General features: G+C 42.9%; 1 protein-coding gene across 1 annotated transcript in view; it reads right to left on the bottom strand.

Annotated features, from left to right (window-relative positions):
• Positions 1–25,546, bottom strand: part of LOC126439847 (uncharacterized) — a 604,845-nt gene that overhangs the window by 361,615 nt on the left and 217,684 nt on the right. Inside the window, 7 exon segments of the mRNA XM_050090598.1 lie at positions 3,085–3,426; positions 7,724–8,068; positions 11,271–11,558; positions 14,263–14,467; positions 16,760–16,952; positions 20,342–20,587; positions 23,108–23,401. Of these exon segments, the coding sequence (XP_049946555.1) occupies positions 3,085–3,426; positions 7,724–8,068; positions 11,271–11,558; positions 14,263–14,467; positions 16,760–16,952; positions 20,342–20,587; positions 23,108–23,401 (1,913 nt within the window).

Raw genomic sequence — 25,546 nt, forward strand, 5'->3', positions numbered from 1 at the left:
CTCCAGTTGTATATGGCAACGGTGGAACCCACAATGTTACATGGCTCCACCTCGTGGGGAACTACGTGCGTCTCCAACTACAACAAACTCCAAACGCTGCAAAACATTTGCTATCGATGGATCACAGGAGCTCCATGGTGGACAAGAATCGTCGACATCCGCACCGCATTCCACGAGACAAGAGAAGGTCCATGAAAAGGCTCTACGAGTTTTTGACAAAATCGATGCCCTTAGGGACGAAGTTCGACAGTTAGAATCGGTAGGAACGGTAAACCCTGCAAGATGGCACAAGCATCGAGTACCGAAGTCAATAACGTTCCAGCCCCCATGGGCAATCTGTCATAACTCGAGGAAGCAAGCAGTTACACATAACAGCCTAGACACATCTCACCCTCCACAGCAGATAGACATCACCAAAGACAGCAGGCTAAAGGACGCATTGAGTGCCCTAGCCTAACTGAATGTGTAATGAATAAAGTCATCAAGGAGGATCTCTTCAGCCCACACTACACAGTTAAAAAAACGATAATGAGAGACGCCCATCTGCAGAAGATATATCCAAAAATATTACGAAATATTGTTTTATACACAATGGCGGGCATTCAGTATCCGATTGTGAGGGATGCTTATTTGCTGTAGACATGTACTCCGAATTCAATTTATTCTTTCGTGTGAGAGGCACTAGCATGGCTGAAAGGTACATTGAGGACAGTAGGTATTTCTTTGATTTAACAAAAGCATTTGATTGTGTGGACCACGCAATATTTTTACGCAACTTGAAGATTAAGGAAAATGTTCAGCAATGGATCACTTCGTACTTGTAACGTAGGAAGTAGCAGTTTGGCCTGTGTTAACAAATGGAAAGTAGTTCGAATCACATTGGCGTCAAGAAAAGTTACGGCTGCCACAGGGCTCTTTTCTGGGTCCGTTAATCTTTGGATATACTGCCACTAAAAACGATAGATGGTTCGAAAAATTTTTTCTTTGCACATGACGGTGAAAGACATAGAATGTAATGTAAATGACGTAGCTGATAGGGTAGTCGGTAAATTCGGTACTTGACTTTTATTAGAGAGCGGATTAACCCTTAACTGCAACAAAATGCAATGTATTCAGTTTCTGACACCGAACTGCTGCAAAACAAAATTTCACCGTCTCAATGTGGTGAATAAGAATGAGATCCACTAATTTAAATTATTAGCACTGAGAGTAGCTTTCAGGATCTTGTGCAAAAACTAAATGATGCTGTTTTCACTATAAGATTACTCCCGTCTGTCTCTGATAACGAGCTGCGGAGGATCGTTGGCTTGCTTACTTTCACTGCATTATCTCCTGTGCTATCATATTTTGCAGCCGCACTGTGCTCTCCTGAAACATATTTGTGGCTCAGAAACACAGTGATTCGGGTCTGCAGTGTCAGTTCGCGATCTTTGTATAGGTCATTGTTGAAGCGTTTTCACCATCCCTGTGCGTATACTCCATCGTGGAATTTGTTGTTGGCAATAATGATTGATTGACAAAAATGCAACATTCGCTCAGTGAACACTGTACTTGAGTAATACTGCCTTGATCATTGTACAGGAAGGGTCTGTTTTGAATAGGACTCACATACGCAAATAAACTTCCTGACTGGTTAATATTGTGTATCGGACCGAGACTCGAACTTGGGACCTTTGCTTTCCTTGGGCAAGTGCTCGATTAATTGAGGTACCTTAGCACTAGGGTACCTCAATTGGTAAAGCACTTGCCCGCGGAAGGCAAAGGTGCCGAGTTCGAGTCTCGATCCGGTTTTAATCTATCAGGAAGTTTCATATCAGCGTGCAGTTCGCCCCAGAGTGAAAATTTAATTCTGGTTTACAATATAACCTCCACATACAGCACCCACAACATTTCCAGCTTCCGTTAATACCATTCCACAGGAAACGCTACGTCTTGTCACGGTTTTTTAAAGTTTATCTGCAGTACTAATTAAAACTGCTGCCAACGCAACTCATAAAGCACTAGCTTAGTGCTCGCTGCTTCGCTTGCATAAATTGCAGGGTCTACACAGATTTTTTTGTTTTTCCTTCATTGAATTTTATATCATTCCCAAATTGCAACACCTTCTAAACTTTCCACGCTAATTAAAGCATCAGAAGCATGGTCTTTTCCGAATGTGTTTCTGACCAAAAGGCAATTCTGGTAGCTGGAGTGGAAGATTTTTATTAATCAGGCCTTTTCCTTTCTTGGGGTGCTATTTACTTAGAAAATTTTATCTCTTAACACATATTTATTTGTATCTAACCGAGAAGTGAAATATCAGTTTTCACAGATTTAACTTTAATTTTTTAAAATATAAAGAAATAGTTTCTTAAAAGTTGCCACCCTCTATTTCACTTCCCTGAGGTTGAATTTCCAAATACAGTGAAATAGGACTTTTTATTTATTAGCGAGGAGCCAAGTATGAATTTTCATTGATTTAGCTTTGAAAATGCTTTCATAATGAAATAATTATTGAAACTTTTAATCCCGTATTTGACTCCCTTAGTAGGCCGAATTTCCAAAAAACAGTGAAAGTCCTATTTTTTTCTTTTTTTAATTTATAACCGAGAAGTCAAACACAATTTTCATAGCTTTAGCTTAAAAATGCTTAAGTAGGTCTTTAATAATGATTTATTTTCAAAATCTTTTCACCCCCTGCTTTAGCCCCTTAGTGGTTTAATGTTCAAACATGCTGAAATACGTATTTTTTTAAAAATATCTGAGAAACCAAATGCTAGTTTTCGTAGTTCTAGTTTCAAGACTGTTGTAATAGCGACTATTTTCAAAAAGCCTTTCCTCTCCTATTTATTTCTCGCCTTAGGAGGGGAAGATCAACGTCATCTGCAGATTTGAAGTATCTATTCTTGTTGTTTGGGCGGGGCGATGACGAGTCAGTGAGTGAGTCAGTTGGTCGGGACATTGCCTTTTATATATAGATAGTACAGAAACATTGCCCCATTATCTCTAGGCAGGTCAGAATCCTCCAGATACCGGAGCCGGCTATGGCGACCGTAGTAGTCGGGGAATGACGTGCTACAGAGACAGTGGGACGCAGCGGCTTACCTCTGGGTTCCCCCTGTATCCCGGCGGGCACTGGCAGACGGCCTTGTGGTCCTCGGCGACGCAGACGGCGTCGGTGCCGCACGAGTCCTCGTGGCAGACGTCCATGCAGGTGTGTGAGAGGCGGTCGCACAGCTGGCTGGGCGGGCAGTCGATGTTGTAGACGCAGGGCACGGTGCGGCAGCCGGCCGCCGCGTCGTACGGGTCTCCCGCGTACGGCCCCGGCGGGCAGCGGCACTGCGCCACGTGGTTCTGCGCCGCGCACACGGCGCCGGGCCCGCAACGCACCGCCTGGCACGCCGGCCGGCACGAGAACGAGTTCGTCTGCGCGTCCAGTCGGCACACCTAGGTTACATTAGATAAGATTAGTTTTTCGTTCCATAGATCCGTGCTGAGGAGATGCTCGTGTACGTGGAATATGTCAATATTTTTTTAAAGTTGAAATAACAATACTAATAGTATGGCTCTGAACACTATGGGACTCAACATCTACGATCATCAGTCCCCTAGAACTTAGAACTACCTAAACCTAACTAACCTAAAGACATCACACAACACCCAGTCATCACGAGGCAGAGAAAATCCCTGACCTCGCCGGGAATCGAACCCGGGAACCCGGGCGCGGGAAGCGAGAACGCTACCGCACGAACACGAGCTGCTGACTACTAATAGTATGAATATATACAATACTTCATTTGTATCTATTAAAAAATTCGTCAATGGAGTAGGAGTTGGCCACAAATAAGTCTTTCAGGCTCCGTTTAAACTGATCTTTATTTGTAACTAAATTTTTTATGTTTACTGGCAAATTATTGAAGATGAGTGTCCTGAGTAGTGGACCCCTTTTTGAACTAAAGTAAGTGCTTTTAAGTCGTTGTGCAGATCATATTTGTTCCTGGTATTGTATGTATGAACCGAGCTGTTTGTTGGAAAAAGAGATATTATTTAGGACAAATTTCATTAAGGAGTGAATATACTGAGAGGCAGTAAATAGTATACCCAGTTCTTTGAAGAGGTTTCTACAGGACGTCCGTGAATTTACTCCACAAATAATACTTATCACAAGCTTTTGGACTCTGAAAACATTTGTTTGACTTGAAGAGTTACCCCAAAATATTATACCATATGACATTATGGAATGAAAGTAGGCAAAGTATGCAAGCTTTTTCCTTTTTATGTCGCCTATGTCAGCTAACACTCGAATTGAAAATACTGATTTGTTAAGGCGTTTCTGCAGTTCTGTAGTGTGCTCCTCCCAACTGAATTTATTATCAAGTTGTAATCCCAGGAATTTAAGACTGTCAATCTCTTCTATCTGCTCTTCTTCATATTTTATGCGTATGCTCGGTGGAAACCTCTTACAGGTTCTGAATTGCATATAGTGAGTCTTTTCGAAGTTTAATGACAGTGAGCTGGGTTCAAACCATTTATTAATATCCATGTAAATATCATTAGCAGATCTTTCTAGAACTGCACTCGACATACTATTTATTGCAATACCTGTGTCATCTGCAAACAAAACGAACTCTACTTCTGGCAGTGTAGCTGATGAGCGATCATTAATGTGCACAAGAAAAAGCCACCAAAGTGGGATCGCCATTAGAAACTAAAATGGAGTTCCTGCGCTGAGGTCCATACGAGACAGGAGTAACGAGGAATGTTGAACATACTCAGAGGAGGGTAGTACGAATGGTTACAGCTTACCAGGGAAGACCACGGAAATGCCGAAACACCGGAATGGACATTTGAAGTAAGCTGTAAATTATCCTGTAAAACTTTAATGAAAATAATCAGTTGTGATCGGAAATCATGTTTTATTTCATCAGCGGTGACCGATTTAAGTCTTAGTAGACATCTTCGGATCAGAGAGGCACTATTAGTTACCCGCGTAGACGATCAGCAGAGCTGTGTTATATGCCGTGAGCGACCAGTCGTGAACTGCATTTGACGACTGGTGCCTCACGGCATATGCCACAGCTCTGAAACAAAACATCATTTGCGATCACGACTGATTATTTTAATAATAACAAGATAAAGATCGCTGCTCTTCCTGATCTGCTTCCAAAAATTATTGTCGCGTGAAAGCATACTTACAAAGTTTGGAGAACCAGTATCTTGTGAGGGAATTAGGGGCCACAAAGACAAGATAAAGCTAATTTAAACTCGTACTGAGGTATTTGCGCTGTTTAGTTCGACTCTCGATACGCGTATTGAAAGAAATATGTATTTTTTCCTTCATTCCACTCTATAAAATGAACTCTGAAATTTTATATGAGATTTTCTTGTGTAATTGGGTTTGACGTCGCTAACTGTATTTTGCTGGAGTAGGCCTATGAATATTCTGTTTTAGATCTGTAACTACGTCCTAATGTGTGACCAAAGAATCCAGTCAGAAGTTTCTCCTTTTTAATGGAGAATTTCTCTGGTCATTAATCACAAGCGTAGCCAGCACATTCTCTGATACATTTCCGGGATTTGACCAAACAAGCTATTTAGATAAGAGCAACTTTTGATTTATTTACAAGATATCTCATATATGAACGTCTTTGTTTATTCACCAGATCTACATTTTTCTAAAAATTAATGTTAACCACGTCCTTTCAATGAAATATATTTCTGTAATTTAATACCACTGTTTAACCCCCCTTCCCTCTCCTCTCCCCCCTCTACCCCATTACACTTCATCCCTGGCGTATGTCACTACATAATATGTTGTACATCATTAGAAGCTGTCATAAAGAGTTTGGTTTTGGTGGGTTAGATTGTTTTGACTTATAACATAAAATTGAGTATTTTTTAAAGTTTTGCCTGACCATGATTGCTGACTACTTAGGTAACACTATTATTTCGCAAATCTGTACAAGTTTCCTTCTTTTTAAACTGAAGAATTGACAGGCTTCCTCAAACTTTGACTTTTTCCGAACAGGTAAAGAGCCTCGCACCGAGACTAGAAGAGGGAAATAAAAACGAAGGAATTTCAGCCTTTGTGTAACATGAACGTAAGCAGATATGGAAGACTTGTTCATGTTTCACCAATTCTCAAACATTTGTGGTTTATGTTTCTCTCTTACGGATATGATGACGGCTGCAAGGCCGAGTTCGTGGCTGTTTATCTGTTCGGGTATATCAAAATGTGACCGAGCGTGTGAACTCTCCATTTTATTTAGATATCGGCATATCCCGTCTCCTTCGAAGGTCCAAAAGACCTTTCATTTTCTATTAACTGACAATCAAATGAATGTGGTGCGACTTACAGTTTTAGAATGTCCCAATTATTCCCTAAAATTTTAGGGAGAATCTTTTAATGTGTTAACACTTCGTTTGGCTCATACATATTTTTGTAAGTGATTAGCCAGTGTCAAGTTCCTGCGTGATTTTTTTATAGCTTTTCTCTTATCTAGCTTCTATTTTAATTGTCAGTTTTAGAACATCTGTTTACTTTCACGCCGTCTTGATGCACGTGAGCCAGTTTGAATGCAGGGATTATCGTGAGTGACATTCAGGGAGAGTGCGTGTACTTGCGAAAGACTTACTATCCCTAGGATTCTGACATTTTAACATATTCGTTCCTATTAATATTTGCAAGGGCGCTGAGAACCACGCCGTTGGGCGCCCGTAAACTACAGCCACAACCACACACACACACACACACACACACACACACACACACACACTGTTTACGCCCTCAACAGATACTTTTTGTAATTTTAATTTTGATAATGAACCTTGTAATGGTTCTCTATTAACGTGACCATTACGGCACTCCAACCCCAGTTCTAGATACCAGTAATATCGTATTACTTTTCTGCGAAGTAACAGACGTTACAATATTCACATTTGGTTTTATAAATCTATAGGTACTCCAATGTATCGATATATTACAATGATATGGTTCTTGTGTGTATTCATTTCTGTGAGACTGTCATAATCTTTGACTTACTTGTAACCGTTTTGGCGCGAATGCGCACAGAGCAGTCTTTGTTTCACTTTGCAGAAGTTAAGTTGTTATTTCGCATAGTAAAAGAGTAGTCAAGTCTTGTGTTTGGTTAAAGTGGAAATTAAATATATGAAGATTGATACAAAACTATTTTCTTGATGATGTGACAATTAAGAAGAAGTATATGTGAATTTACAAGAAGTTAAATAAAAATGTGGATTTTGAACACCAAGTCAAAAATTACTTCTACCATACCATTGTTCTGATCTGGGAGGTTTTGATCATCAAGAATTTCCTGAAAAACGCATTTGCTAGGTCTTCAAATATTGCTAAAATACAGATCTGGACCTTCTAGCAGTCAGAGTGGAATCACCCTAGAATCAATAAGATGAGCCATAACGACTTCGGCGAAATCTACGTGGGAATCCATTCAAGATAAGCGCCAAAATTAATGACTTTTTTGCAGTGACCTCATTATTTCCATTCTGACTATACCATCCACAGACAATAACTTTGTTGTTGCCCGATGAAGCGAACATATGCTGCGTGAGCAACATTATTAATCTGATTTCTAATCTACTTTGCAAGTGGTGGTATTGTTAGGACCTGAAGATGATCACTAACTGCCCGAATCTCATCACGTGCTAAAATGAACGTTTCGTAAAGTACGCTGTCTTGTCGAAATGCCCGGTGTTGGGTGCTCACCTCGGCCTCGGCGCAGTTGGCGTCGCTGGTGCAGGAGTTCCTGGAGGCGGGCACGCAGCCGGCGCGGTCGGCCGGGTTGCCGGTGTAGCCGGGCAGGCAGCGGCAGGTGGCGCGGTGGTCGCGCGCCTCGCACTGGCTGTGCGGCGGGCAGGAGAGCGCGGCGCACGCGTCGGCGCACCGCAGCACGCCCAGCGCGTCGGGCCGGCACGCCGCCGCCGCGCCGCAGTCGCCGTCGCTCGCGCAGTCGGGCAGCGACGGCTTCTCGCACGCCGACGACACCGGGTTCCAAACGAAGCCGTCGCGGCAGTGGCACACGGGGCCGTGCTGCGCGTCCAGCCGGCACACCTGCGCAACCGCCACACACTCTCAAATGCTTCAAATGGCTCTGAGCACTATGGGACTTAACATCTGAGGTCATCAGTCCCCTAGAACTTAGAACTACATAAACCTATCTAACCTAAGGACATCTCACACATCTATGTCCGAGGCAGGATTCGAACCTGCGACCGTAGCAGTCGCGCTGTTCCAGACTGAAGCGCCTAGAACAGCTCGGCCACAACGGCCGGCCACACACACTCACCTCGCTCTTATAACTGGAGCGCCCTCTGGCCCGTAACGTCTAGATTCGTCAGAAATGGAGCTATACAACACACATCGACCAAACAACAGCGAAGGGTATGCGTGGAGTTCTTCAGTAAACTAACTAGCGTTGCACAAAAAACATTTCATTTACTGCCTTCGTCGATAAAACTATACCACAATCGTTTGTTAGCAATTGTGGATATGGCTCAAATGTATGGGTCCAGTGACACGTTCTTATGAGCCCAGACGTGTCAAAAAGAAGAGTTCAGAGAAATGTTATTTTAAATGTGTGGCAACCTAGGACTCTGGGTGCAACTGGTACATCGCCCACTGATGCACTCTTAGTGATTACGGTGTTTTGTCTTTTGGATCTCGTAATCCAGCTAAGGACAGTCTATTAATACTAGATGTGTGTGTGCATTTGGCACAAATCTCATTGATGGACTATTAGTGACTATGGGATTTTGTGCTTTGTTCTTATAATAAGGCACAATGCAGCTATACAGTAGTAGTAGTAGTAGTAGTACAACTTTGAACATGGCTGACGTTTGCAGCAACCGTATACCCAAATTTGAAAAATATGTTAAAAAAAAAAAAAAAATCAGCCAACCGGTTGCATAGGTTTTCTATATACTTTGACCAGGTTTCGTCACCTCTAAAGGTGACTTCACCAGAAGGTAAGGTAATTACATGAAGAACATATCGTCAAAGATGTACAGTGATTTAAGAGCTGAGTTGCTCAAGTCATACATTAAAATATAAAACATAATGTTCCTCAAAAGGTCTCCTCACGCCACACCGGTGTTACTTATGTTTTAATGTTTGACCTTTTGAAGAACATTATATTTTATATTTTAATGTATGACTTGAGCAACTCAGCTCTTAAATCACTGTACATCTTTGACGATATGTTCTTCATGTAATTACCTCACCTTCTGATGAAGTCACCCTTAGAGGTGACGAAACCTGGTCAAGGTATATAGAAAACCTATGCAACCAGTTAGCTGATTTTTTTTACGTATTTTTCAAAAAAGTAAAAGTAGCAGTTAGTTGCTTTGTAGTATGTTTGTTCAATAAGTGTGGTGGAGGGAAGTACATAATCATAAGCGGTAGCAGTTAATAAGTAGGGCCGGTCAACATCCAGGGTTTAGCCCAAGGTATCTAAGTGGTCCATTATCTCATTCACATGTAATTAGGCATTGCAGTATAAAGACTGTGCAGTAAATTATTACACTGTAAGTAGAATAACAACACAACAACAATATTTAGTATTAGTACCCACTCAATACTAATTCAGATAGTGGGCTTACACTGTAACATCACATGTAAACAAAAATGTCTTTGGTCCATTCTGGCTCTATTGTCACTGCCCACCTTGCACTAAATTTAGTTCTGAGGATTTTAAATACTGTTCTGACAATTTATAGTGTTTACGTAGGCAGTGACCCTATACCTGCATTACGGTATGGCACTGTTGTGAAATGTTGTTGCTTGTTACGTCTGAATACTGCTAGGGGGAATCCATGCAGATCTTCCTAGTCAATAAGCACATTTATAATCAAACAAGACGAGAGACTGCACTGCTCACTACCTTCACTGAATAATAGGAAAGTGATCTCTAGCTTGTCCGCTGTACACAGAGATAACACTGTGAGAACAACGAGCTCTGTTTTGCGGCAGGTTATATTTATTATTAATGGGTCGTCCATTGTGGAAAAGCTGCAGGACAACTTAAACGATTTTTACATCAAGTCTGAATATAACAGATTTTTATTTACTCTAGTTATTGGACACGATACACAAGCTGTTAATGGACAGAAAATTTTTCTAAAAGTCTGGATTGAATTTACGCAGAATGACGCTAGCACTGCGGGAAAGTACCAAATGACACGGAAGACTGCATGGAGAAAATGCGAAAAGTTTTATTTATCTGCACAATGTTGTGAATGAAATCAGAAATTATAATCAAATGTGACAACACAAGTTGCGTGCCACAGCAAGTAAGTAACGAGATGCTCAGAGTGCAGGTCGTGCTACTAAAGACTGCGAAAGTTACAGTTTCCCAAAATCAGCAATGTGAGCTCCCATCAGCACCAGATGGTGACTGGGAGGCGAACTGCACACTGCCCAGAGCACGAATGCCACGAAAAGAATTTGTTCGTCCTCAACTCTCTACTTTCAAGAAACTCTATAAGGAAGAGACAACTCAGTGTTATTGCTAATGAGATGGACGAGAATATCGTTTACTTCATGAGAAAACAGGAGAACACAGAAGAAAATTCCCACTCTTGGTAAAAGAAACGCACAGTAACAAACATGAGGCTGGATCTGGTTTCGAGCAGTGTCTCCTCAATGGGTCCGCCTGTTCGTGCCAAGTACGAAGTTCGACTGGATGATCAAAATCTTGGAGTGAAAGTAACCATATTTCTCATGCTGGCTGGGTGGCAGCCGCATCTTCTCGACCTTCGATGTTCGTAAAGAAAAGACAGGAATGCTAAAGTCAGTTATTCTATGGAGGCGGCAGTGAGTCACAGCTTCCCTGCCCTGAGGTCAGCCAGGTACCGGCTGTGCCCGCAAAAATAAGAAGCAAACCGCAGCCTCACTTCTGCGAAAACTGCTCATCTGGCTGCGAGGCTGACCTCGCCTAATGAGATACATTGAGTGCCTTCTGCCGACAATAGGCCGTGAGACCACAACAGAAGTGCATCTTCCCAGTGCAAAAAACACAAAGCCTTCTTCCCAAGTCCATATGTCCAGTACTCCCAATAAAATAACTACAAAATATTGGCAGAGCATCACAATTCTTAGTTATTCTGAATTCCCAACCACAGCATACAACACACCAATTTTAGCTTAACTTCAGATGTATAACTAATCACACATTTTATACTGTTAGGTAAGTGATGGAAGAGTATTTTGGTAGAAGTGCAGTTGACCAGTCGCTGAGAGGCTGCGCCGTACGCACCTCGTTGATGGCGCAGGCGACGCTGAGACAGGGGTCGACGCAGGCTCGGCTGGCGTCGAGGCCCAGCGTGCAGGCGAGCCCCGGCGGGCAGTCGGCGTCGCTGAGGCAGCCGCGCTTCGGCTGGCCCTCTTCCTCGGGCCGGCAGCCCAGCACCAGGTCGCTCGGGTCGCCGCTCGTGCCCTCCGCGCAAATGCACGACGAACGGTGCTGCTCGGACACGCACAGCGCGTTCGGTCCGCACTGAGCCTTGCTGCACGCGTCCACGCACTTGCGCACGCCGCTAGAGCCCTGCAACACGTAAGTTAACACAATCACGTGTCGCCACCTCCCAGTCTCCCTACAAGCACGCTCGACGAGAGAGTAGGTTGGGGGGGGGGGGGGGGGGGGGAAGAGGCGGCACCAGGGTTGGTATCCACAGTGTAATGCTGCGAGGTAAAGAGCCCACTCACACATTTATTAATTTTTTTTTAAAAGGATGAATACGAGAAAGGCGAACTCTGTTTACAGAAGTTTCAACTTACAGAGGGAACACCATCATGTCTGTTTGAAGGTAACGAGAAGAGCACTCTCGTTTCTCTTTCCATGTTACCAGGCCGGCCGAAGTGGCCGTGCGGTTAAAGGCGCTGCAGTCTGGAACCGCAAGACCGCTACGGTCGCAGGTTCGAATCCTGCCTCGGGCATGGATGTTTGTGATGTCCTTAGGTTAGTTAGGTTTAACTAGTTCTAAGTTCTAGGGGACTAATGACCTCAGCAGTTGAGTCCCATAGTACTCAGAGCCATTTGAACCATGTTACCAGGAAAAAATGAAGGTTCAAAAAATCGTTCAAATGGCTCTGAGCACTATTGGACAGGATTCGAACATGCGACGGTACCGGTCACGCGGTTCCAGACTGTAGCGCCTAGAAACGCTCGGCCACTCCGGCCGGCAAAAAATGAAGGCATTTAAAGAATGTGCACTTTTGTGCCGTGCCGAATTACTTTAATGGCTTGTTCAACATGGTGTCATGTTACTTACGGAAGGTATTCCCCCTTGATATCCTAAAATCAAACCGTAACATACAGTGTGTACTACACGCTGTTCTAGTGTGTGACCTACTTGTTGCGCACTTATTGTTATGCTCAAATGGCATATTATGTTATGAAACAGAGCTTCTTTTGTCGAAATTATCCATAACTCACTTAAAGAAGTTAAAAACAAAGAATTAAAAAGGACATTGGCTGCTTTTGTAGTCAGGGCACAAGGGTCGACGAGACCTATTCCAAGGCCCATCCTGACTCTCCACAGGCCTAAATGTAACTAATAACGTCCGAATAACGTCCCCTGCTGGTTATATGTCAAATTTTAAATCTGTGGGCTGGACTTGGACTGGAACCAACAGCAGGTGCTCCGAGTACACTTTGCGGATCGTTCAACTTGAAAGAGGCTCCTCTTCATTTCATTCTAACTCTATAGTAAAACATTCATGACTTTTCTGTGCTGTTTTGTCGTCTCTTCCGAGGCATGCGTCTGGTATACTCGTATACAGGCACTATTAAAAGTAACGTGCCTGTCTGTTACTACAAGTTATTTAAAAACGCACAAGACACCAATTAAATTATGACCTAACCTGTAACGATCTTACACAGTGTCCAGGTCGTGATACAAGTCGTCTCTATTTAAACATGTCAGTTTCGCGAATAGCGATTTGGTAATGCTCATGAAGGCTTGCATGCTATGAAATCAATGCACCGTATTTACTAAGTGTTGTGTGAAACGTAGCAGTACTAAAACTCCGATAAAATGTCTGTGAACGATTTCTAAAATGTTTTTGTAACCATAAACTTTTGGAAGAATACACAGGTGTGTGGTTGGGTTAGTCTACGTATGTTTCGGAAGCACTATACGGTACATGACGGAAGCACTTTGTAGAATATTACCGACTTTCTGCCTTCTCCGTTCTCGAACAGAGCGAGAGGAAATGTCTATTTGCGTCAGTACACGTGCTAATCTCCTTCATCATATTCCCACGGTCCCTACACGAAACTCAGCTACGAAGGAAGCTGCAAATTTACCCAAGAGGGTTTCGCGACAATAACACCGCTTTTTTTTTTTTTTTTTACAAAGATTCGCATTAAATCCACTAAATATATTTTTCACATTTTCACCTTTAAGTGCCGACTTGTTAGATCCCAGTAACGCGTCCCCGAATTCCTACGACGTGTGCTGCTATGAGTTCTTTTCATGGAGCTCAGAATAGGTGACACTAGTCTCTTGCATGTGATTTTATTTACAGGTGTACCGCAATTTCTCAGATTTCTTCCAAGAAATCTATGTCTTCAGTTTGCCTTCCGTGTCTCTGATACCATGAGCTCGTTCCATTTCACATTGATTCTCAGGATTACGAATAGTTTTTTAGGTGACGTGACACGCTCCAGAAACTTAACATCAACCTTTTAATGGATAAATGTCGAGTTATTTCTCTTTTTTGTGAGAATCATCGTACATTCACCCACTTTTAAAGAGAGTTGCAACATAGTATGCTAACTGGAAACAGTCCAAGTCATTTTAAAATGAATTTTTAGATGAAAATAAATGCAAACGAGATTCGTCTTTTTATTGTTTAATTCATTGTTGTTGTACAGATTAAAAGAACCGAATTTTGAGCGAGGCTCATATGAAACACAATACGAGAATTTCGTCGATGTTATAGAAGAGTGTGTGATATCTTAATTCTGTTGTGATCTCGACAAATAATTTACTGTCTTCCTCAAAGTTATTTTCTAACTGATGCAATTCGCGTAAATGACTCTTTACTACAGACACAGGGAATTCTACTACTGTCCACCGAAGACACTGAAAGACAATTGTGCAAATTTAACGGCTCGTTAACAGACTAAAGGCCATGCAGAAGAGAGGCACACACATAAATGTTTTAATGTCTAACATTATTCACAGAATGGTGAGAAATTATTAAATGTAGATCATTTGTTTGTGGAAAAAAGAAACACTTACCTTAACCCCAAGGAAGTGGAAGCAAATCTCTGAAGAAGCACAGTCCAAGTCGTTGTTACAGTGGCCGAGGGGCTTGCAGGCTTTGCTGCTGGCGTCCAGGTTGTATCCCGCAGGGCAGATGCACTTCCCGGAGTCGCAGGTGGCCATGGAGCCGCACTTCACTCCAGCGCACAGGTCGCGGCACTTGCCCTTCTCGCAGGAGAACCTGTACACGATCAAGGTAGTCCTCATAAATAAACACGAAGGCTCGTCTCTGCCCAGTACACCTTCATCCTTCAGACTTTCCTCAAGTTACGCCAGATATCTTCAATATAACGGAGGGCCGCTTGTTGCAACATCAACGAAAGCAGATATACATCACGACCAGGGAATCATTCTCTCTTCTCTATCGATCACCAAAAAGAGGAACCGTTTCTTTTGCCTGAGTGGTCTTCTTGCACCTACTTTCTTGTATTCATCCTTAGCCGTCTCACGGACTGAGCTCTGGTTAGAGGACATGTCTCTGAGCATAGAAGAGCAATAGATGCAATTTCGTCGGCTAACCTAAGGACACACTTGAAAATGTAGTTTATTTCTGATTGTGCACTCCACGTCGCTGCAACGACAGGACATTTTCATTTACTGGAAATATTTAATCGTCCTGAAACCTGCCCAGGTCCTGGCCTAAAAAGAATTCCTAACTGAGGCAGATTAATGTAAAATGAATAAGCTGGAATAGAAGCTCAGTGTAATGACAGTGAAACTTATTGGGCAACAGATATATTGGGGAAAACATTAAATAGCGTAAATAAAAATAATTTGTGGAAATGTACGGAACGGGAAAGAACAAAGTCTGGAAAATGTTTAAACACGACGAAAACCAAAACTTATCTTAAAGATGGAATGCTGAGAAGAACTCATATTAAACTTCAGAGGGCACAGTTAACTTGATCTGACAGGTAACGGAAGAAAAATCATTAAAGGCAGGAAGATGTGATTTTGTTTTGTTTCTTTCTTAGTGATTAGTCCATTTCCTCGTTTGTTTTTATATTTGTCTCTCTCCGCCGAATGTGTTCTTTTTCTACAGTTTCCCGATTTCTTGTCGTCGTTCCGTATTCGAAATAACTTCTCGTCCTTCTCTCTTCTAACGTTCCTGTGGTTGTTGTTTTAGAGATTGCAGACTGAGAGAAATCTTTATTGTATAACTTCACATGGTATAGTTGAGGACCACGTGTTCTTATTCTCCAATATGAATTTTCTTCGTCTCGATCGCAAATTAAAATTATGATTGTCGGTTTCTAACGTTAAATTATCATCTTCACAAAAAACTTAATTACACAGTAACACGTCGCAAGCAGCGTATGCACACGCTATGTTACTAAAACTGCTGCTGCCCGTGAAGGGAAGGAAAGCTTTAATTTGTCACCAATTTGTAAGACAAGTATAATATGTATGCGGATCTTTATGGCTGATGTATGTGTGCGTATCCATACACGAAGAAACGTCTCCTGGTCCGTAACCAGTCTTTGTGGCCGATTACAGCTCTTTAAACGCTTGCTCGCTTGATTGTGTCTACTGGATCTGAAGTATTTATTTATTTATTTCATTAACTGTACATAATAGCCCACCGCCTTGAAATGTAAGGTGGATGGGATGCTTCTGAATCTAATAGCAAAGACTTCTCGTTGTTACAGTCTTATTGGTATACAGTTGTTAATGCTTTTTTTTAAATAATGTAAAGAACATAATATTAAAGATTTCTCTGAGATTACAGTGAATTGAATGCTTAACAATTGTTAAAATGGTTCCATATAATTTGTTATTACCTAGTTGATGAGAGTACAATTTATGCAATGCAAGTGTCAAAGAAAAAGAAAAAAAAATGTAACACAATGAGCGTGGTTAAGAATAATTTGTAATATATATAGGGAAGTGATACGCTATATTTGGATGAGTAATACAGTCTAAGTAGCGTGTTGTTTAGTAATGGCCTATTTCTATCTATTTCAGATGAGAAGGTCTTGGTACAACCTCGAGCTATTCTCATCTGAAATGGTTTGCGCTAATGTATGTTTGCACAGATTATACAGATTAAATGCCGATCGAGCGCTTCATACATGGAATACATGAATTTTAGCTTCATATGAAAAATACAGTTATGTTAAAATCTTCTGGGTTATTAGGCCGCGTCATGTTTCTTCTAAAATGTCCGACGTTTCGACCCCTCTGCTGGGATCTTCCTCAGGATCTTTTGGTGTCCACTACTGCTAGAAGTAGTAGTGGACACCAAAAGATCCTGAGGAGGATCCCAGCAGAGGGGTCGAAACGTCGGACATTTTAGAAGAAACGTGACGCGGCCTAATAACTCAGAAGATTTGAACTTCAGTGACAACGGCCACGGAAGCCTGCAGTCTTACATAAATACACTTATGTTTATAACTTGTTAGTTGAAATAGAATATAGTTCATTGGTTCTTGATCTGTAGTACAGGGAGCAGAGATAGGAGAGAGGGGCTCACCCTGGCGGGCAGGGCACGTCGCGGCCGCACTTGCAGGTGGCGGGGTCTGTGCAGGGGCCCGGCCGCACGCGCAGGCACACGGCGAACGGGTTGCCGGCGTAGCCCTCCTGGCAGCGGCAGTCGTAGCCGCCCGCCGTGTTGATGCACACCGCGTGGGCGCCACACGCTCCCGCGCTGCTGCACTCGTCCACGTCTGTCGGCAAACAGGGCAGCTCTATCACAACAGCACGGCGCAGGCACAGTTTACTGCAAGTCCACTCAGACTACATCTTCAACAAGAACGCGCTACTACGATATCTTGAAAGGACCTGCGGACTCAAGGTTCATCCTTGGAACAAGGAAAATAGTGGATTGCTGCATGGTCCGTCAGGGGGAGAGCTACAGGAGCACTGCTTTACGTGTATTGGGAAGTAGTCTCAGACTATAGCTTTAACATATAACATACACTGGACAGAAACTATCGGACTGAAATAATATCCTCTGTAACCTTACCTTCCGTAACTGAAAAGCCCATTCTATTCTCAAAATTTTGCTCTCAGTTTCTCTGCGCTGGTATTTGGGACGCTCGTATAATTCAGATAGGCATATACAAATGGGGTGGATACAACCGGTAGTGAAATTTCCCGGGTGGTTAACGAGTGATCGAGACTGATATAATATGAAAGATTTAACTGCCTGCATCGTATCGCACCTCCACAAATAAGAATAGCGTGGGAAGACAACTGTAAATCTCAACTGAATCCACCAGTTTATTGGACAGCGACCTTGATCCAAAAGTTCTTGATGCAATAGTTTGCCAACAGCCGTATATATTGTAGAAGTTTATTTTATTTTATGAATTATGTGCTGCTACCAGTTTCGGCATTACATTGATGCCATCTTCAGGCCCCACTCGTCATAGTCGTAAAATCGCTATACACGGAAGGAGCCATATAACTGGATCCGTGAATCAATTCGTCCTGCAACAGCTCTTGGTGGCCAAGCGACACAGACTGAATGTGGCAGCAATATAATGCCGAAACTGGTCGCATATAGAAGTTCATAAAATAAAATAAATTCCTACAATACATACAGCTGTTGGTAAATTATTGCATCAAGAAGTTCATGCCAGCCGTCGTCCCACGATCCATAATGGATCAACGAAGACTTGATCCAAAAGGTCAAGTACGAGTACAAGAAAAGTTTCCACGATATCTCCAGTGTCCTGGACAAATCACTGACAACAAGACGTCTACATCGATGGTGAAGCAGGACATCGCAAAGACTGGATATCAGTTTTAAATCTCCTTCCTCATGACGTAAAGCGGACTGGACGTTCTGGAAACAGTGCCTGGCCTAAGTAAGGAGTGATATTGGCTGTGCCTGCAAGTAGTTATAAAGTACCCCACCCCAATTTTATCTGTCAGCTGTGCTCTTTCAAACGCACGATTCTAAACGCGATACTGATATCTATTTCTGGGCTGACTTTCTGACTGCTGTATTTGGGATACACGATTTTTTTGTCTTTCTGACGTACATTTTTATAACTTGTAAATTTCAGCAGGAAGACTCGAAAACAGAAATTGTTACATGTAAACATAACTTCGAATATCTGGAGCAGTCTCAACCAAATGTGGTACTTGAAAAAAATAATGTGTTGGGACTTGGATATTGCTAGCTCTCGCTTCTTCCCCAACAATGCGTGTCACGTATTGACGTTTGCCATGTCAGAAACGGTGCCCATACTGAGCACCTGTAATGCGAGTTAAAGACTAGGAGAGAGGCTCTATGCGCTGATGTGTACCTGTTTTCCGTATGTCTTGTATTTTTTTTAAAAATTCTTTATTCAAAGCTACAAATGATACATGATTAACCCACTACCTAACTACATTAGGGGCCCTAAGTTAACATTCACATTAAAATTAGTGGAGCTAGATTATTATTTAGTACAAGTGTGTTGATACTTCTACTGCTGTTCCACTATGGTCATTTCCAAGTTTTGCTACTATTTAATACTACATGTTTCTTTGATTTACTAAGTTACCTATGCGATTAATTTACTAACATCTATTTCCATTTCTATACTACTTTGTACAGTACTTGTAGTTTATGGCTAGTTTCTTTCTAATAACCCTTTATGTGACATCCTTAGTCGTGTTGGAAAACGAAACCGCGAATTTTTTTTTTTTTAATAATGTTACTGCCAGAATTAATTTCTTTCACTCCGAAGAATTGAAATGGTTAAAATAGTCGTAAACGACGGACGTTAGCGAATAATCCATAGGCTTTCGTGTTGGCGACAATCCCGAAGACATTTCACCCCTTGGGTTTTTTTGCTGATAGGGATGGGGCTGGAATGAAGATAACTTAAAAGTGGTCGAAAACGCCAAATATTAGTGTCAATAGTGTTTAGCGTCGTTAAACTGAATAGTAAAAGTCCTAATGAGAATTGACTGAGAAGGATGGGTGTGTGAATAGGAAGGGTTGGAGATGCAAAGTGTGGATTGTGTGTAACGATTTCAGCCACACGTAGTACAGGATCATTTAGTATCTCGAAAAATGCTGTTGGTAGCACATGCCGAAGTCTTCTGGGGCCGTTGACTGGTGATGTAGGGTTGGGAATGGGGTGAGATAAAAATAGGTTCTACATCTACACATCTACGTGATTACTCTGCTGTTCACAATAAAGTGGCTAGCAGAGGGTTCAATGAAACACCTTCAAACTGTCTCTCTACCGTTCCACTCTCGAACGGTACGCGGGAAAAACGAGCACTTAAATTTTTCTGTGCGAGCCCTGATTTCTCTTATTTTATCGTGATGATCATTTCTCCCTATGTAGGTGGGTGCCAACAGAATATTTTCGCAATCGGAGGAGAAAACTGGTGATTGAAATTTCGTGAGAAGATCCTGTCACAACGAAAAATGCCTTTGTTTTAACGATTTCCACTCCAATTCACGTATCATGTCTGTGACACTATCTCCCGTATTTCGCCATAATACAAAACGAGCTGCCCTTCTTTGTACTTTTTCGATGTCATCCGTCAGTCCCACCTGATGCGGATTCCACACCGCACAGCAATACTCCAGAATAAGGCGGACAAGCGTGGTGTAAGCAGTCTCTTTAGTAGACCTGTTGCACCTTCTAAGTGTTCTGCCAATGAATCGCAGTCTTTGGTTTGCCCTACCAACAATATTATCTATGTGATCGTTCCAATTTAGGTTATTTGTAATTGTAATCCCTAAGTATTTAGTTGGATTTACAGTCTTCAGCTTTGTGTGACTTAGCGCCTAATGGAAATTTAGCTGATTTCTTTTAGGACTCATGTGAATAACTTCTCACCTTTCCTTATTCAGGGTCAATTGCCACTTTTCGCACCATACAGATATCTTATCTAAATCATTCTGAAAGGTCGTTTTGATCATCTGATGACTTTACAAGACGGTAAATGACAGCATCATCTGCAAACAATCTTCACGCACATTACCTTGTAATAAACTAGCAATAGTAACTTACTCGTGTGAGCTGGAAGTGGATCTGAATTTCTGCCAGTAAGAGCAGAGTAGTCGCTCTTACGGTGGGAGTAGGCAGACAGAGGGGCTTACCTTGGCAGAGGATGTAGGGGTTTCCGGCGAAGCCCGGCGGGCAGGCGCACTGCATGCCGTGCGGGCCCTGGCGGCACTGCGCGCCCTGGCCGCAGGCGGCGCTGGCGCACGACGCCTTGCCCTGCGGCGCGCAGCCCTGGTAGGGGTTGCCCTCGTGGCCAGCGTCGCACACGCACACGTTCACCACGCCGTACTCGCAGTGCGCGTTCTCTCCGCAGCCCGGCTCGCAGTGCGGCGGCAGCACGGCTGCAACAAATACACACACGTTAATGCACGTCCACCAGCAGCGGCGCCGCCGGCATCCAGTCAGAAGCCTGTGCGATGAAAGAGAGGACAAACAGAATTTTACCACACAGAAACATAAAACATTTGTTTAAATGGACGAGGGCTAGTCGGAAAGTAAGGTTCGATTGGGCGCAAAATTGGAAACTACAGTGAAAAATCCGATCAAGCTTTGCTTTGCGCAGATGCTTTGAGTAGTGTCTCTAGTATGCCCGTAGATTGGGTCACGTCGGTCTTTTCAGTCCTGAGATCACAGTAAGCACACAAAGATGCTAGAACAATAATCTCTTGGACGCGCGTAGTGGCCGCGCGTTTAGAGGCGCCATGTGACGAATTGCGCGGCCCCTCCCGCAGGGGGTTCGAGTCCTCCCTCGGGTATGGGCGTGTGTGTGTTGTCCTTAGCTAAAGTTTAAATAGTGCGTAAGTCTAGGGACCGATGACCTTAGCAGTTTGGTCCCTTAGGAGTTCACACACATTTGAACATGTTTGAACAATAATCTCTCCCACCAAGTACGAGGGCCTGGGGAGAGATTTCGCCTGATGTCATTGCAGCCCACATACCTTAACTGCCATGCATTTCCTTCTTAATGACAATATTCTGCCGCACCCAGCAAGTGCAATGAAGATAACCCTTCAGCGCTTTCGATGACATGTGTTTGATCACTCGCAATACAGCCCGTAATTGGTTCCCCCTGAGTTTCATCTCTCTTCACCTGAACCGCTGGCTATGAAGTCAACATTTTGGCACGGACAACGAGCTGTTGAACAGCGTAGAGAATTGTCGGAAAGCATAGGTGGTTCCCTTCTATGACGAGAGTATTGGAAAGCTAGTACAACGCTACGACAAATGCCTAAGCCAAAGCGGTGACTATGTAGGCAAGTAGCTGGAAGGAGTAGGTAACTGTTGCAAACAACACATTTCTGATTTTTCACCTTTTTTTCCTTTTTTTCGCGACCTATCGAATCTTACTTCCCGAATAGCCCTCGTGTCCTCATTTCAACCAGTTCAGCTTTATTTTAATATCTCTACTATCACATCCACAAATCAATAACGTTTTGTTAAATCCTGTAGTTTCACAATCGTGCTAGTTATTACGCAGGAAAAAATGTTCCTAGGAAACAGAATTCCATTATTAGTGACGGGATTCAGTGGGAACAAGTAATGACGGTAGGTTTTGTAATCCTTTACGAAGTTGGCCTGGAGAAGCTTCCGGTAATTATTCACAATCAGATTTGATTATGAATAGCGCAGAACACAGTCAGTAATCTACTTGTAAACTAACTTCCCCTAAAAACGATGTTACTCTGTCAAGCACAATACTCTTCGCCAAATCATTATTTGATTGTAAATAGCAATTACATGGAAGTCTGAGACTGGAAGCACACTGTGGTATATTTTGTAAAGGCGTCTTCTTAGTTACCCTTTTCAGGAGAAGTGATCGGTTCAGACTTTAGACTACCATACTATGCCATTTTTTTAATTTTTTTTGAGTATCAGAATAGCTTCCAGTCTTTCCCTCCGAAGTATTACTTGGCACAGTACTGTCTTCATTTCCAAACTTACACTATGTTTGACCAGACTATAGGTAGATTGTCCTTGCCTCCGCTGCCGCATTTTCACGCGTAGAAACAAAAGCTTCTCACCTTCTCCCCGATAAACCGGAGCAAAACATAACGGTCTGCCACAATGGCAGTTCTATTGAAGGCACTCTTAAGGCTTCCAGATGTGTTCAGTTAAGATCTTCGACAGAAGATGGTGAATCGACTGGAATGTTGCGTGCCGTACAATGTCTCATCCCCGAGCAAAACGTCTTCCACCGTTGTTCGATATTGGGGCGTCGTGGCATGCACCTGTGTGAGCGACCGCCGAACATTTTCCCCGTGTTAGTAACTTCCCTCACGCAGAAGGGTGCTGGCAGTTACATTAACACAGCCATGAGCAATGTAAAATATACGGTTCGTGGGAATGACTTATAAAGCATATCTGTCTCGGGACATAAAAATTGTGGTCGATCTGGTCACTTCTGATGTGGACGTCCCACATGTTTACACTTCACCGTAAACTGAAATACAGACCAGTTTGGCTGTTGAAATTGTCTAAAGGTTCTACAATGACTTGTGAGCAGGAGGGATGTTATCATGTGATCATATTGGAAGACTACTCTTTCCTGGCTGTAGCTCCATGTCGTTAAAACGTCATATGCTGTTTGTACATTGCAAGCGGTAGATGACATATTCTATATTTACATTTAACCTATACAGTGGGGAAATGTATTTTGGTCACGTGCTGATCCCAGTGAAATGAAAGGCAAACGATTTAGTTCTGTTATTTCTAAATTAAAAGGCGGTGTGACAGTAACGCGTCATAATGTTCACCTCATATCAACACTAACGTCGTCACAAGGAAATGAAGAGGGGAGATTAACCATTCACAAATTAAAAGATAGCTGTGCAGTGTGAACCGCGCGTAGCCGAGGTACTCACGCGGCATGCAGATGAGGTCCGGGTTGCCGACGAAGAAGGGGTCACAGACACACTTGTTGGTGTTGCGGTCGCAGGAGGCGCCGACGCCGCAGACGACGCCCTCGCAGCGCTCCTTGCAGCGGCCGCCGATGCAGACGCTGGGCTCGGCGCACGGGTTGCTGGCCGAGCAGACGTCGGGCACGCACAGGCCGCCGGGGAACGGGTTGCCGATGAAGCCCTCGACGCACTTGCACGTGGCGCCCAGCGCCGTCACGATGCACTGCGCGCCGCGGCCGCACACCACGCCCTGGCACACTGCGCACCCACAACACAGTCCTCACAGTCTCCCTGCCGTCCGAGGGCACCTAGCCTTGGGAGTTAACTATATAGCCTAATGACTCTTTGTCAATCGTCATTTCATAATCTAGCCTCTCATACGGGACACCTGGCTACCAACAATACAGATGATTGCTCTTCATACGAAAGAAGTAGACAAGTACATTTCAGTTAGTTTCAATACCACAGAATCACCACATGGAAAAAGAAGATGTGACTTTCACGAAATCATGACTAGTTACGATTTCTATCACCTTCTGGCTGCTGTAATTAACTACTCATCGACCCTGAAGCAAAGCTTTCATAATTGTACCGGTATAATTAGCACATTCTGGTATTACTATGAAAGTGGTGGACATTACAATAAGTGTTTAGATCATTATACAGGGTGTCCCAGCAGGAATGGTCAATATTCAGGTACATGACATGGACGATTATTCGAAGCAATAAAGTCTAGCAAATATGGGCTCTAAAATGCGTATTTAACAGCTATGAGCACTTCTTCATGTTCGATACTGGGAAAAAAATGTCTTCTACTGAAAGCGCTTTGCTTTCCCTACTTCTAGAGAGGTACAATGGACAAAAACAAGAAAAAAATGTCCTGTAAAATTGGGCTTTCAAGTGCATTCCCTAAGAAGTATGAGCAATTGTTCATCATCGCTCCGCGAAGCATATCTCTTCTACTGGACAAGTCTTTATAGCCCTTGAGCTATACACTTTAGAGCCGAAGTTTGTTAGACATTTCTTTCCTGACTTGGTCTACACTATCTCCTCCCAAAATATCGAAGGGAAACAACTTGCAGTAGAAGACATTAGTTTCGCTCTATCGAAGATGAAGAAGTACTCGTAGTTCTTAAGATATGCATTATACAGCCGATGTTCACTAGACCTTCGAATAAACGTTCCTGTCATATCCCTGAAAATGCCTCCTGGGACACCTTGTATAATCAGGATGTATTGAATATAATGATGTACTTGTTTACTATGAGGTTCACTAGCTCCATAGTGTGACCAGAGTGTGCCAGTTATACAAGAACATTTACAAAAGTTTTGTGCAGTGTTCAAAGCTTCACGGTAGATGATGACACTGGCTCGCTCTAACAAGCCAGTATGACTTCATCAACCAATAGACGACAGGATTATTGAAACTAGTCACGGACAAATAGACATACTGCGCCTTTTTGGCGCCAATATCATCTTATTGTCAAATATTTGGAACTCCACCTGCACAAAATCAGTTACATGACTCTAAGTTATGAAGTTATAAATGTATTGTGAAAATCTAAACCACGGACCAATGTAGTTCTGAAAATGAAGGTGATGGTCGGTGAAGCGAAGCACTGCAAAGAAAACTGTCGGACCAGCACCGAAGAAGAATCTTTCCGAGGTTGATAGTCATATTGCATGCATTTTCGGTGCGAGGCAGTGTTGGTGCACTTGTTTTGGGGTTCGAGAGCTTCTATAACGTAACAGGATTCTTGCTAGAACACAATGGAATCCTGTCGATGGTTATGCAGTGGAAGGGAAACCCTGATGAAGGGTCTGGCTGAATTCTGTAGGGAGGATACATTTCACATCGGATTTCGTGGCTGGAAATGAAAGTTGCTGTGACAAAAGGTTTGTTGATGCTGGTTGTATGGTGGAATGGCAGGAGGATGTGTTTCTGTAGCTTTGCAGTGTGGCCGGATTACATATTTTGGGAATCTCTGTGGGATAGTTGATATAGCGTTTGCAGGAGTATATCATGTATGTATGTGTTCAGCGCGTGCGTGGAGTGAGAAGCGTTTGGTTCAGCTTATAGATTGTCCGCACTGGGGTTGCTAAGCAAGATAGTGCGTAACAGACAAAGCAATAACACGTAAGATGCAGACTAGCGCTGGCAAAGAGAGCATTGCTCGGCGGAAGAAGTTTAGTAGTGCCAAAGATAGGCCTTTGTTTGAGAAACGAATTTGCAGAGAATACACTTCTGGAGCACAGCACTATATGGAAGTGAATCATGGTCTGTAGGAAGCCTGGAAAAGTGCTTTTGACATGTGGTATTGCAGAAGTACGATGAAAATTAAGTTTACAGATGAAATAAGAAATGGGAACTTTCCGTGCAGCATCGGTGAGAAAAGAAAATAC

The sequence above is a fragment of the Schistocerca serialis genome, chromosome 1 (genome assembly GCF_023864345.2).
Source record: "Schistocerca serialis cubense isolate TAMUIC-IGC-003099 chromosome 1, iqSchSeri2.2, whole genome shotgun sequence".
In the NCBI taxonomy this organism is placed as follows: Eukaryota; Metazoa; Arthropoda; class Insecta; order Orthoptera; family Acrididae; genus Schistocerca; species Schistocerca serialis.